The sequence below is a fragment of the Mauremys reevesii genome, unplaced genomic scaffold (genome assembly GCF_016161935.1).
Source record: "Mauremys reevesii isolate NIE-2019 unplaced genomic scaffold, ASM1616193v1 Contig1, whole genome shotgun sequence".
NCBI lineage: Eukaryota > Metazoa > Chordata > Testudines > Geoemydidae > Mauremys > Mauremys reevesii.
In genome coordinates, this window is record NW_024100715.1 from 3,988,839 (window position 1) to 4,004,267 (window position 15,429).

At 48.6% G+C, this 15,429-nt stretch overlaps 1 protein-coding gene across 1 annotated transcript; it reads left to right on the forward strand.

Moving 5' to 3' along the window:
* Positions 1–2,121: 2,121 nt before the first annotated feature.
* Positions 2,122–12,643, forward strand: LOC120392373 (killer cell lectin-like receptor subfamily F member 1). The gene is made up of 6 exons (XM_039517089.1): positions 2,122–2,227; positions 3,095–3,190; positions 4,511–4,678; positions 5,279–5,433; positions 6,642–6,751; positions 11,772–12,643. Exons 1-6 carry the CDS (start codon positions 2,143–2,145, stop codon positions 11,893–11,895), a joined length of 738 nt encoding a protein of 245 aa, XP_039373023.1. The 5' UTR covers positions 2,122–2,142; the 3' UTR covers positions 11,896–12,643.
* Positions 12,644–15,429: the final 2,786 nt, after the last annotated feature.

Sequence of the window (15,429 nt, forward strand, 5' to 3'; positions counted from 1 at the left end):
GAGATGTGAGAGCTAACTGGATGACCCATTGGGGATTATTAAGACCTAGGAACTACGGGCCCAAGATTAGGGCCCCAGCTTCTGGAGTCATGTGATTACAACAGAATCTCAGCCTTCCATTTTTTTTTAAAGCATATCTCGAACTCTCATAGTTGGGAAGAAAAGCTTGGAAAGGTGGCCTGAGTGATGTCTGCCTGAGTCTGCAAGAGCCTGAGATAATTGCTCGGAGAGGGTGGTACTGCCCCAAGTGTAACCAACACTGCAATGTCTGCCTGGACCTGCAGAAAGCCTGAGCCAATCGCTCTGAGAGGGGGAAGTGCCTCCAGTGTAACTGATGCAGGGATACCTGCCTGAGTTTGCAAAGAGCCTGAATCAATCACTCTGAAGCAGGAACTGCCTGGCCCCTGATGCAACTGATGCAGTGACCTAGTGAAATAAAAAGGTTCTATGGAAATAGATTGGGGGCTAGAGCTATTTTTCACTTGTTCCTTTTCACTGACGAGGTTGGGGTTACATTTATATATTTTTATCTGCCTTATAATCGTCCTGCATCTGAAAGAGCTGAGATCTCCAGCCTAATATTCATACATCCATAGGACTAGATCACCTGGGCCAGATTCTCAGCCCCTTAGATGGCCCCTTCGTGCCACTGCAACAGCACAAAGAGTCCATCACGTTGCCCTCACTGTGCAGCTGAGGATAGCTTGTTGTAGGGGAGCCAGTAGCTGGCGTAGAGGAAGAATGGTCCAGTAATTAAGTTGTTAGCCTAGAACTTCAGGAACCAGTGTTCAATTCCCTGCTCTGACACATGCTTCCTGTGGAACCTTGGGCGAGTCACTTAGCCTCTCTGTGTCTCCGTTCCCAATCTGTAAAACAGAGATAATGGGCATCATCTTACATCACAGGGGTGTTGCAAGGAGAAATACAACAGAGACTGTAAGATACTCCTAACAGTGCCATAGGCAGAGCTGGTGTAGATGTCTCTATATTCCCCTTGACACTGAGGATGATCCAGGGGCGGGGGAGATGTGGCCAAAGAGATGCTGCATCTGGTGAACCCCAGCTGATATGATGGCACCTTGGACCGCAGTCACTACCTGGTTTGAAGCTTTACCTGAACATAAGAATGGCCATACGGGGTCAGACCAAAGGTCCATCTAGCCCAGTGTCCCGTCTTCTGACAGTGGCCAATGCCAGGTGCCCCAGAGGGAATGAACAGAACAGGGAATCATCAAGTGATCCATCCCCTGTCGCTCATTCCCAGCTTCTGGCAAACAGAGGCTAGAGACACCATTCCTGTCCATCCTGGCTAATAGCCATGGATGGACCTACCCTCCATGAACTTATCTAGTTCTTTGTTGAACCCTGTTATAATCTTGGCCTTCACAACATCCTCTGGCAAGGAGTTCCACAGGTTAACAGTGCATTGTGTGAAGAAATACTTCCTTTTGTTTGTTTTAAACCTGCGGCCCATTCATTTCATTGGGTGACCCCTGGTTCCTGTACTAGAGCAACACCCTGATTACAGGGCCGTAGCTGGCCCAATGCAAACCACTTGGGAAGGCAGGCTCTGGGGCCGCAGAGTGCAAAGGTGGCATGTTTGCATAAGATTTTTAAAAAAATATTTTCCAGATCTTTCTACAAAATAATAATGATATTTTTATAGGGGGGGGGGAAGGTTTTAGTTCCACCCCCTCTTTCTCTAGCTTTCGCCTCTTCTCTTTTTCCCTCCTTTTTCAGAGGTAAAATGGTAAAAAGATAAAACAAGAGAGAGAAAGGGGAAGGAAAAGGCAGAAAAACACCTTTTTTTTGTCAAATAACCACAAACATTTTCGAAGAAATGAACATTTCCCATGAAGATTTGCACCTAGAGAAAAAGCCACTTTCTGTTCAAAGATGTTTCTGAACCACAAACAGGGCAGTGAATACGTCCGACACGAGAGTCCCACTCAGCTGGACCTGAGAACTGGGCAGCATGTTTCAACCCACAAATCTAAATTTCCTGTGTGGTCTCACAGTCCCAAGAAACTGCCAGGACTTCTCGTAAAGGCTGCAGCGGGTCACTTTCACTCTTGTGCGCACTTAGTTCTCATTTTGGTTTGTTTGCTTGATGAAGATGCAGCTCCACTGAGTTTGGGGAAGATGGAGGATGACGAAGGTTACACGGTATTGAACCTCCGGCCGAAGAGGGGAAACTCAGCCAGTCCGTCTCCAGATGGACGCCAAGGTATTGGCGTAGAATGTCTCCAGTCTGAGACGCACCACCATTGAGATCTGGGTTTTTATGCCAGAGATTTCAAGGAGGGAATGAGTAGAAAGCATTTTCCCTGGGTATGAGAGGCCGTGTGGTCTAGCGAGTAGGAGATCTGGGTTCTAATCCTGGATCTGTGACCTTGGGCACCTCCCCTGACTGTACAGACAATACTCTGGAGTAGAAAGAGGCTCGGTCTGAAAAAATTGTTACTTGAGTCTGGACTCTGGTATTGCCGGTGCTAGATGTGCAGTTATTATTCTGGTACTGAAGAAATCCTCTTCTCAGGTCAGAGTTAGGTTGGCAGAGTTCCAGTATTTCCCGCTGAAATAATTTTGCAGACTAATTTTTTAAATCTCAATTTAAATGACAGTCTTACCGACCTGCCACTGGAGCTGACAATAGCATTTATTATTGTTGTTATTATTTGGTCTTTGTTTTTCAATAGCACCTAGAGTCCTCATCCATGGTCGAGGGGACCCTTTTGTGTTAGGTGCTGTACAGACGTATAACCAGAAAGAAGTCCCTCCCCTAAAGTATTTACAGCCTAAAGAGAGGATAGTGGACAATGAGACCCGAGATTCTACTTGGTTCCAATCCCGCGCTCATCAACGCAGTATCTGAAATTGAGTGAAGTTGTCTGGGATGAAGCAAAGAATCTGTGGCCCCGCAAGGAATTAAACCCCAATCTCCAGTGTCAGCTGGTTGGCTTCAGAGAGAAGTTTGGAACTAAGATTCAGGGCTGATAACATTTACTCCTGCTCTAGCATCTTTCCTATTCAAGGCACTTTGCTGGAGTTAACTAATTAACGATGATGTTTCACTAAATCTTTTATCTTCCAGGGTCTCCTATGAGTGCCCCTTGTTACAAAATCGCCTTAGGAGCTTTGGGGGCCTGTTGTATCATACAGACATTAGTGATTGCACTGGGCGCTTGGGGTAAGTGTCCGGGATCCCAACTAATCTTTTAAATCTATCAAATCCAATCTGTTCTAGGTAGATTTCTAGGGAATCTATCACCTTAGCTAAGCCCCAGTATAACTAGGCTTGGCAGATTTCAATATTTTTTTTTATGATTTCAACAAAGAATATCAGTGTTTATTTTTAAACAATTTTTTTCTATTTTTATCAAGTTAAACTTTCAAAATGATGAGTTTTAAGCTTTTTGTATTTGTAGCTATTTAAATGTTCACAGTTGTGGGAAATTATGGGGTGGTAGGACAACAGTGGGGTCAGACAATAATTACTTAATGACAGCAGACATTGCGATTCTAACAGTTAAAGCTTTCAGAGTAGCAGCCGTGTTAATCTGTATCCGCAAAAAGAATAGGAGTACTTGTGGCACCTTAGGCCTGGTCCACACTGGGGGGCAGTGTCGAGGTAAGATACGCAACTTCAGCTACGGGAATACCGTAGCTGAAGTTGAAGTATCTTATCCCAACTTACCTCCCGTCCTCACCACTCGGGATCGACGTCCGCGGCTCCCCCGTCGACTCCGCTACTGCCACTCGCTCCGGTGGAGTTCTGGAGTCGACGGGAGCGCGTTCGGGGATCGATATATCGCGTCTAGATGAGACGCGATATATCGATCCCCGCAAAATCGATCGCTACCCGTCGAATCGGCAGGTAGTCTGGACGTACCCTAAGAGACTAACACATTTATTTCAGCATAAGCTTTCGTGGGCTACAGCCCACTTCTTTGGATGCATAGCTTTATAATTAGTCTACAGAAGAGCCTTTGCCAATTGCTCTGAGCGGGGGAAATGCCTCAAGTATAACCGATGCCTGAGTCTGCAAAGAGCCTGATCCAATCGCTCTGAGTGCCCTGATGTAACTGATGCAGTGACCTAGTGAAATAAATGGCTTCTATGGAAACAGACTGTGGGCTTTGGCTATTTTTCACCTGTGCCTTTTCACTGATGAGCTGGGGTTACGTTTAGACCCAATGTACTGAACCAGTGTAAGCCCCATATGTGGATGTAGTTATACCAATATAAAAGTGTTTGCACTGCTGTGAATTAACGGATACAAACACTCCTGTGTCAGTATAATTGCGCACACAATAGGGGCCGCATTGGGTTAAAAGACATGTAATCAAAATCAAGAAAAGCAGCTCTTAAGCCTTTTGCACTAATCTAAAAACTGATTAAGTTAAACTGGTGCAAGTGTGTGTGTCAAACAAGCCAGAGTCACTCCTCTATCACTGATCTATCACGGCCCTGTGCTCTCAATGTTCCCATCCCTGACTATCTTTTACAGGATGTTGTTACAAAGCTTGTCAGGGCCCCTGTCCAAAAGGAAACCCTGCAGAAAGTGACGGTGCCACTCAGAGAACCGGAAGTGGAGGAGAACGCAAGGCCAGCCTGGAGGACTTGTTTTCTCGTCTGAAGCAGAGTCTGTGCGATCCGGCCCAGATAAATTCAACAGGTAACTGCAGTTCACTGTGATCCACTTCACACCTGGATATAAGGGACTGCTGTCTGGCCCACTCACTGCTGTGCTGTGCTGTGTGAGCCCAGCTGCATTCACACTGGTTCGGTGTGAGCTATGGGTGTCTCTCTCTAGTGGCAGTTCCACAGATAAAGATATGAGTCTACTACTGCTGCTAGCTGAGGGAGCTGCTTCTTTAGTCCAAGTGAGGTGTGCTTTTAGCATTCAAGCTCTGGGCTCAATTTCTGTTGAGGACTGATATGGGGGGGTGTCACGCGCTGGCCTATTCAACGTATCCCTCCCATTCGGCAGCACCAGGCACTAAAGACTTGTTCTGTTTCCTCTGCTGCAGTGCGCCATGTCTTTAATGCTTTCTCTGCAGTGGTTTACTGACAAATTCCCTGATTTCAGCTCAGGGAATTGGGAGGGTGGTGGGTTAGCCAGGAAGGGAGCACAGGCCAGCCCACAGGAAAGGCTGCAGGGACTAGCTCCGGGAGATTTCTCTGACTCCACAGTGGACTGGAGGGAAAGAATTCCCCGGTGTTCAGAAACTGCAGAAGCATTAATGATCTCCACCCTTCCCACTGCCCCCTGCAGGTGGCCCCGGGTGCAAACTCTGCCCCGGGGACTGGCTGCTGCAAAGGGACAAGTGCTACTGGCTGTCTAAGGAGGCTGACACCTGGAGCAAGAGCCGCGACGACTGTACAAGGAAGGGATCTCAAATGCTGGTGATCCAGGACTGGGAACAGCTGGTAACGTACATTTCATGTCAGGGGCACAGAGAGAGCCGTTCATCACGTCTCTGTTCTCTTTGTTCCCTGTCTCTATACAGTGGTTCTCAAACTTCATTGCACCGCGACCCCCTTCTGACAACGAAAATTACCACATGCCCCCGGGCGGGGGAGTGGAGATGGAGTTGGAGCCAAGTCCCCCAACCCCGGGCAGATAGGGAGGGCCGGAGCCTGAGCACCGCTGCCCCGGGATGAAGCCCTCGGGCCACAGCAAGTCATTAAAATGGGGTTGCAACCCACTTTGGGGTCCCACCTGACCCACGGTTCGAGAACCACTGCACGACCTAGCACAATGGGGCCCAGGTAGTTGATTGGGGCTCAAAAATAAAAGTCAAATAGAGACTGGAAGCTAACGTGGATAATGAATATCCAGAGATCTCAGTTAATGCTGGAAGAGCTTTGGACAGGACAGTAAACCTCCCGCTGCAGGGCTTAAGCCACTGATCTGTTAGAGACCTAGAATCTACCTACTAGAGACAGGATGGGAACCAGAGTGGGGTGAGATCGTCTGCTGCTGTGGGGTTCTTACGTCTTCCTCTGAACCAGCCGTTGCCGGCCCCTGCGGGAGACAGGGCACTGGGCTAGATAGACCCTGGGTCTGATCCCGTCTGGCCAGTCCCGTGTTCCTAAATTCTACCAGAGCACAAATAACAATATTTATCTAACTACCTGCTGGGCACCTCCATGAAAAGGTAACTGGTAAGAATGTGGTTCAAACCCAGCAGTGAGTTACAGGTATTTTGTTTGCCAGTCAGCAGCTCAGGGAGCAATGATTCTAGATCTATTATGAATAATAATGTCATCAGCATCATCATTATCTATTGCCATTCAGGGAGCACAACTAGTGGGCCCAGGGAGGATGGGGGCCTCATTCCGTGAGGAGCTGCCTGTGCCCATCGGGAGACATGGTCCTTGAGCCAAAGAGTTTACTATCCAAATAGACCAGACGGTCAAACAGAAGCTTATTGTCTCCAATTTACAAAGGGTTAACTGAGGCCCTGAGAAGTCGAGTGACTTTCTCCAGCACAGCGTGTTGTGCTGGTTTATTGCTGTTAGGTTTTTCTGCTCTGCAGCATCTCGGGGTCTCTCTGATACCACGTGCTGCTAACGCTGGGGCAGAAATAAAAGACTTCTAGAGCAACACAGTCACCCAGCCGCTTCTGTTGCAGAATGACCTGCAGCCTGTCATACAAACTGATCATGGTGTTTGGATTGGATTAACATTCAACTCTACACAGAAGAGGACCTGGGTGGACGGTGCCCCTGTCCATGAAGAACTGTGAGTCTCTCCTGAGTTTTACTATTGCATGCTTAGAAAATGCCTTGCCATGTAATTTGCTGGGTCAGACCATGCAGTGTCCCACACCAGCTCCCTGGGGCTCGTAGCAGTTGAGAGACACAGTGTAGGGCACTGTAATGGATTTCACGTGTGACTCAGCTGTCGGGATAATCTAAGCCTGCTTTAGATGCCCACTCCTCAAACCGCGGCTTACTTAAGCCTGGCACCGGTGACACTTAGTGGAATCCGTCTGTCCAACTTAGGACTTTGAGCAAGATTATGGACGTTCCCGGTATCTTTACCCGGCTGCAAACTGCATTTTAAATGGGCAGGGGGAGGGAGGGCTTGTTGTCATCTTTTTGTGTGTTTGCCTCCAGGTTGAACTGGAAATCTGGGGGGGTGGGGGGAAGGACTAGCAAAAGAGGGTCAATCATTTAAGTGCCTGACCACAGAAATATACTTTCTCTAGACAAGAGACTGGTCCCTGCCCCAAGGAAATAGTTCAGCAGGGGAGAGGCTGCCCAGCAATGAGGTCACCTGTTGGGGAGGGGTTGGAATCACATTCTTACATAGTAAACTTATAAAAAAGAGGATGTGGAAGGTTATGAAAGGGCAGGAGCTGATCTCTCATCCGCATCAGCTGTTCTGTGTGCTTGGTCTTGCTTGACTCAGCACAGGGAGAGAGAGAGAGAGAGTGTGTGTGTGTGTGCGCGCCTGTCTTCTCAAAGTCTCTTCCAGCTGTGCAGGTCTATGATTTGTATCAGCTCAAGCTGAGAGCAGACGCATGTAGGAGTTTGATGGGGCAGAGGGACCCCTGCCTACCAAAGCACAGACCCCGCAAGGATTCCCAAGGGAAGGGGGAGCTAGTGAAGGGCATGGCGTGCTGGTTGTTTTCTAAATGATCTGTTCTCACTTGGGCTTTGTCTGAAGCAGAGGGCACTAGCGCCGTTCGAATTCTGTGCAAAGCCTGTCTGTGCATTTCACACTTCACCACTGCCTAGGGTTGCCAACTCACCCAGACCGGACTCCATTGACGCAAATGGCGAAGCCATTGCCACAAAATGGTGTCTGGTCCATCCGGTCCGGGAGAGTTGGCAACCCCACAACTGCCCCGTGTCCCCTGAGAATGTTAAACAGTCACCCGGGGCTGGAGGCTCAGACCTTTGCTGCACTACTGGCAGAGGGTGTGTTTAAACTACTCGCGCTAGTTGCAAGTTGCTGAGGCGGGTGGGCTGAGTGGCTCCGTTTCCAGGAACTGGTGGCAGACTGAGGGTGGGTGTGCTCCAGCCTCGGAGCACCCACAGAGTCGGCTCCTATGGCCTGCTGAGACCCAAGGAAGCTTAAAGCACAGGAAGGGATTTAGGGCCTGGATCCTTCACAGCAATCTGGTGAGCTGCCAGCAGGGGGAGCCCAAATTCCGAAAGACACGATTTGCATATCCATATTTACCTGCAATGGTACCTGTGCAGGCAGTTCTGCTGCTCTCTAACAAGTGTTCCTCAATCTCCATGTGAAAAAACCCTTTACTCAGCTAAATAAAGGCTCTGGCTGGGGTGCCCAGTGGGTGTTCACACAATTTGCAGAACTCGCCTGTTGCTCTCCAGACTAAAGGTTTGACAGATGCACAAGGGAAGGGACAGAGAAGAAACAACCAACCAACCTTCACCTTCCACTCTGCACAGGAGCCAGGCATAACGGCTCTCCTGTTCCCCAGTACCACTGCTCCCGCCAACACCCCTCAGGGCTGTAGCCACAGCGAGGGAGGCCGAGCTGGCCAGCCGAAGAGGACAGAGCTTGCTGCATCTTCCCAAGAGGTGGTGCAGGGGGAACAGTTCCCATAGGCATTGGGAGCTCTTGCCCCCAGTTTGTACCCATTCAGGGTACAAAATCCTCACAGTCACCTATGCTTATGGCGTGACTCTAGTGGCTGCATGACAGATATTAGGAGTCTGCCACCGACTTTAATCCAGCTGCGTCCTTTAGCTCCCACGAGTGACACATAGGCCATGAGTTCAATACCTGCACCCCTCCCAGGAATCCTACATTGCAGAAGCAATTAAAATACTTGCCTAGTGGATGCTAATCGATCAATTTATTTATACAGCCAGGAAAACCGTCTCAGCACAAGGTTAGACCCAAACACATTCGAGCCCAGCTTACATCCTGCCAGCTGCCTTTACTTCCTCCCACGTTACCTGTCCCATCGATGTCAGCGGCTAACTAGCTAAACAGCCACTGTAGGGCTCTCAAAGCTTAGGAACAAGAAGGTGAAGTTTCTGTGGAACAAAATTTTCTGTGAAATTCACCGAATTTTCTGTGAAACACATTTTTTCACCCCTTCAGCTCTTATTTTATATTATACTGGTAGCAGTCGCACGGCTGTGGCAATTGGGCCAAGTAATCCAGCATCTATGCCCTTTCCCTCATGCAACCAATGGCACAGTTGCATTCAGATTAGCTGTAGAATAATCCTGGTGATTGGCCGTCGTCACCTCTGATATCACCTAGGACTCTTGGCAGGACATAGAGACATGCCTTGCTGTCCCATGGTGTGATTTGTAAAGTCATAATCGCTGAGAACTGGAAAACTGGACTGTAGCCATGAACACACCCCAGCGAGGGTTGAACTGGGCGACATTCTGACCAAAACCAACTCTCAGTCGTGCATGTAGCCGTCTCCATCACTGCACAGTGACTCTACAGCCACCCTAGGCTTCAGCGTGAAAACAAACCATCCTGGAGCCTTCTGATATAGCTTGTGGGTGCTAATGCTAGTGTAAAATTAAAGTCAAAACAAGACGCAAAATGAAAAGAAAAATACAAAGCAAAATATTTCAACCTGAGCAAAATATCAAGAATCTCAAGGAAATCGATACATTCCCCCGGGACATTTCAATTCAGTCCAAGCAGCTTTTTCCAATGGGAAAATGGTCCCTTTGGAAAAATGTTGGCCTGCTCCTCATAATAAGCCGTATCGCGGAGTTTGCAGATACACTAATAAAGCCTGTCTGAGCAGGCAACAGCCTCATTTGTGAATTAACACAGGAATTTTGATGACAATGTTCCTTTGGGCTTCTTTGCATGGTAACTAGAAATGAAAGGCTAATGTAGTGCCCATCTTTAAAAAAGGGAAGAAGGAAGATCCAGGGAACTACAGGCCAGTCAGTCTCACCTCAATCCCTGGAAAAATCATGGAACAGGTCCTCAAGGAATCAATCCTGAACCACTTAAAGGAGGGGAAAGTGATCAGGAACAGTCAGCATGGATTCACCAAGGGCAAGTCATGCCTGACTAACCTAATTGCCTTCTATGATGAGATAACCGGCTCTGTGGATGAGGGGAAAGCAGTGGATGTGCTATTTCTGGACTTTAGCAAAGCTTTTGATACAGTCTCCCACAGTATTCTTGCCAGCAAGTTAAAGAAGTCTGGGCTGGATGAGTGGACGGTAAGGTGGATAGAAAACTGGCTAGATGGTCGGGCTCAACGGGTAGTGATCAATGGTTCCATGTCTAGTTGGCAGCCGGTATCAAGTGGAGTGCCCCAAGGGTCGGTGCTGGGGCTGGTTTTATTCAATATCTTCATTAATGATCTGGAGGATGGTGTGGACTGCACCCTTAGCAAGTTTGCAGATGACACTAAACTGGGAGGAGTGGTTGATACGCTGGAGGGTAGGGATAGGATACAGAGGGACCTAGACAAATTAGAGGATTGGGCCAAAAGAAATCTGATGAGGTTCAACAAGGACAAGTGCAGAGTCCTGCATTTAGGACGGAAGAATCCCATGCACTGCTACAGACTAGGAACCGAATGGCTGGGCAGCAGTTCTGCAGAAAAGGACCTAGGGGTTACGGTGGATGAAAAGCTGAATATGAGTCAACAGTGTGCCCTTGTTGCCAAGAAGGCTAATGGCATTTTGGGTTGTATAAGTAGGGGCATTTCCAGCAGATCGCAGGATGTGATCATTCCCATCAGCACTGGTGAGGCCTCATTTGGAGTACTGTGTCCAGTTTTGGGCCCCACACTACAAGAAGGATGTGGACAAATTGGAGAGAGTCCAGCGGAGGGCAACAAAAATGATTAGGGGGCTGGAGCACATGACTTATGAGGAGAGGCTGAGGGAACTGGGATTGTTTAGTCTGCAGAAGAGAAGAATGAGGGGGGATTTGATAGCTGCTTTCAACTACCTGAAAGGGGGTTCCAAAGAGGATGGATCTAGACTGTTCTCAGTGGTAGAAGATGACAGAACAAGGAGTAATGGTCTCAAGTTGCAGAGGGGGAGGTTTAGGTTGGACATTAGGAAAAACTTTTTCACTAGTAGGGTGGTGAAGAACTGGAATGGGTTACCTAGGGAGATAGTGGAATCTCCTTCCTTAGAGGTTTTTAAGGTCAGGCTTGACAAAGCCCTGGCTGGGATGATTTAGTTGGGTTTGGTCCTGCTCTGAGCAGGGGGTTGGACTAGATGACCTCCTGAGGTCCCTTCCAACCCTGAGATTCTATGATTCTATGATTCTATGAAAGGACTCAGAAACAGAGCAGTAATTTACCGATTTAAGCTAAATTCAAGGAGGGCCCTCGTAGTTCTCAATAAAAGGGTCCCCAGGCAGACTTGCAGCAAGGTGTGAATGACAATGAATATCCTTATTTCCATTCCAGTTCCTGTGTAGACAGGCCCTGGGCTGTTAAATTGAAGTGGCCAGGGTTCAAGTAGCAGGGCTGTAACTTCACTTTCAGGACCAGATTGTGTCTCAGGCACAGAGCTACACGGGGTGTGCTGCAGAGCTGACTCCCCAGGTGGGGCACCATGACGGGCGTAATGGGGTCGTGTTGCTTACGGTTTGGTAAGATGGACACAGGTTCTCCAGGACCCGTCTGACCAACCCATTTCCCACAATGGGGCTGTGGGGGGAAATACAGACATGAAAGAAGGAACCACAACCTGACACCCCACTAGGAAGAGCTGCTACAGACTCTTTAATCAACTGAAACAAACTGACGGTGACTTTCTGCTTCATTCCACAGAGTCCAAGGATTAAGTCAAGCTGCAGAGAGCGACTGTGGAATGTTAAAAAAGGCTGAGATTGGTTTTGATGTCTGCGACACTGTCTTAAAATGGCTCTGCCAGAAAGCAGCTTTCCCGCTATAGACTGCGGCACGACCGATCGGGACAGTAAAAGGCCTTCAGTCTCTGAAACATCCACAGTATTTTCAGCTTTACTTATAAATGTCATGTCAGAATCTGGGGCCAGAGCCCCTGCTGGCGGGAATCAGCCAGAGCTCCACCGGAGACACGGGGCCGGACCCCCAGCTGATGGACATCTGCGCATTTGACATCAACCGTCAATGGTTTTATTGTCCACTAAATAAAAGCAAATCCACCCGCTGGGCCCTAATTCCCAGAGGTTTTCCCCACTCCAGCCCCCCAGGAATAAAGAGGACACACCCCTCCCCCCAGGGCTGGCAAAGCCAGGGAGGTGGTGCCCCCACAATGGAAATATTGCAACCTTGCACAACTGGCGCACAGCTTGGGTGGGGAGGGCAAGAGTGGGACCAAGGAGGCTGGAACGGGCCTGGGATCAGGTAGGGACCAACCCTCCCACCCTGGAGCCCCTCCCCCCCCACACGCTAAACCCCTCCCCCCAATGCTAAGTCTCAGAACCTGCCTTCACAATTCCTTCCTGTCTCCCTGCCCCCATTCCCAGGGAACCTCCACTTCCACCCCCACTTCACTCCCCTTTAACTTTAACATGCTGCCCCAACTAGCCATGTGACCAGTTAACCCTTTACAGGCTGCAGCGCCTTTTCCTTGTTGCAGACCCCGTCTGTGTGTGTGTCCTGGCTGGATGCGAAGCACCGTCACTTCTATGGGAAAATAAACTTTTGTGAAAACATTGTGTTGCTTTGCAGATGTGTATTTATTTACTGTTAATACTGTGAAGTGGGATAGAGGCCCTGAGACCAGGGCCCCGTCATGCCAGGTGCTGCACAGACACACAGGGAGAGACAGTCCCTGCCCCAGCTGAGATCAGGGCCCCGTTGTGCCGGGTGCTGCACAGACACACAGGGAGAGACAGTCCCTGCCCCAGCTGAGATCAGGGCCTTATGTTGCCAAATCTGACTGAAGATATTCTGGAAGATTTTTCCCCCCAACATGATGTGATGTCATTTTCTTAAAATATCCTATTAAAATCTCCCACATTGCTTTCAATAGTCACCCGGAGATCAATGCTGATTCTGGGAGACTCCAGGCCAATTCTGGACGGTTAGCAACCCTATCAGGGTCCCGGTGTGCCAGGCACTGCACAAACACCCAGTAAGAGACAGTCCCTGCCCCATAGAGTTAACCGTTCAAGATTCAGACCATGCAATCAGCTACACACATGCTAATCACTGTGTATGTGCTTAACTGTTCACAAGACCACAACTTCAATAATAAAATGACTAGATAATTTAAATGAGTAATACAATGCCAAATTCAATAAGCCAAAGGTGAAAGTGGGGTGCAGTGGGAACCCTGCTGATACCCCAAAAACCATCTTAACACTTTTGTAAAGGAAGTTCAACCCTCGCCACCGTAGAATGTCTGAGAACGAACAATGAAGGGACACAGCCAATAATCCACTGCCGTATAATCATCCGCTGCTCACAATCACAGCCTCTGGATTGCAGAACAATCCCAACTTTAACATTTCCCCTAACATTTCAGTGCTGCCCGCTCTCCTGATTTTATCATGAACCTCAAGATAGCTGGTGTTTTTCTGAAAAGCCCCAGCTCCTGGAATCATGTGAGCAGCTCAGGTTTTTTGTTTTAATAAACTGTACATTTTTGCCTTTCAGAGTTACAGAGAAAAACTTAAAAACATGATCCCCTCCAGAGGCTCAGAAATCAGAAAAAGAACCCATGATCTAGTGTGTTTGTTTGTTTTCCAAAAAAAGTCAGGATTTTTTTACAATAACCTTGTGTTTTTGTGGGGCCTGACTGGTTATTTGTAAAAGCACGGGGTTGGCATTAACAAAATTTGCAAACATAGACACAAAGGTCACGGTTACAAATGACTAGGAGATGATGCAGGTCCAGTCTTCCTTTAGGGGGCAATTGCCAATAAATGTCCCTCTCATTTGCCCTTTGAGTGGCAGCGTGTATTTCCGGGGGGGGTGGGGGTGGCGGTAGCCGAAGGTGGGGTAAGTGAGATGGGGAAACAGCACAGGAGGAAGATTATATGGCAGTGGAAATTAGCTGGATCTGTTGGCAGGTTTCTGAGCTTTGGGGATTTCAACTGGTGTAGAAATTCCTTTTGTAAGAACAGGCTGGAGATGGCAGGTGGAGAGGATCTGCCACCAGCTGACTGTGCTGCCTCTGAAGGTAAACGCTTGTGGGCAGGGACTCCCTCTCGCTCGGTGTCTGTGCAGCGCTCAGCACAAAACCCTGGATCTCAGCCAGGGCAGAGTCTGTGTGTGAACTTCTTGTCCTACGTTCAGTGGTCATGGAGAACAATTGATCTCCATTATGTTATCGTTATCGGATTACCATTGGCAGGACATTAACTCTCTCCTGCAGGGCTTAAGCCACTAATCTATCTCTGAGAGATCTAGAATCTATTATAAATCAGGATGAGAACTCACGTGGGTTCTTCCCCTGTGGCAGCTGGTACTGGCCACTGTCAGAGACCGGGAGACTGGAGGGACCTCAGGTCTGACCCAGTCTGGGAATTCCTACGTTCCTAAATTCTAGCAGAGTACGAAGAACAATAATTATCCAGGCAGCCATCAGGCGTCTCCTTAATAAGCTAATACACAGGTTCCAATCCCAGCAATGTTTTGCTTAACGGTCAGCAGCTTAGAGTGCTAAGATTCTATTAGCAATAATGCCAGAATAACACTGTATGTGTGCAGGGGGCCGCACTAGCCGACCTCTTGAGGTCCCTTCCAGTCCTACGGGGTTGCACTAGCCGACCTCTCGAGGCCCCTTCCAGTCCTACGATTCTATGATTCTATGTATATTGTGGCAGCACAGCAAATGGGTCAGATTAGGCTGGGGAACCCATTCTGTTGGGAGCCGGCTGCGCATATAGTGAGATGCTGTCCTTGAGCCAAAGAATGTACAATCTAAAGAGACAAGGTGCTCAGAAGGAGGCTCAATCTTCATTTTACAAGCGAAGGGACTTTCTCCAGTAGAGTATGTTTGGTTGTTTTATTGCCATTAGGTCTTCCTGCATTGCCACATCTAGTGTGTCTAATATCATTTCTGCCCCAACATTAGCAGCACAGAAGAGAATTCTAGGGCGGTACATTCACCCAGAGGCCTCTGTTGCACTTTCTAGGGTAACATACAGACTATCACAGATGCTGACGTTCCACTTTGGATCGGGTTAACCTTTAACCCCTCAGCAAGGAAATGGACGGCACCCCCTTAATTGAAGAACCGGGAGTGTTTCCCCATTGTTCGTGTTTGGTGTTTGGAAAACGCCTTGCAGTGTAATTTGCTCATTCAGAGCATGCAAAGCGTCACGCACCATCTCCTCTCTTTGGAGTGGAAGATCATGACGCGTGATCAGGGCGTGGTTTAGGGGTCTCCTGCCTTGTGGCCTCAGTTCAGGTGAGGTTGGGGCACCTGGGCCCTCCCATTCCACCAGGTCCTGACCCAGGACTCTGTGAGACCGGTTCAGCCGTTCACCCATCT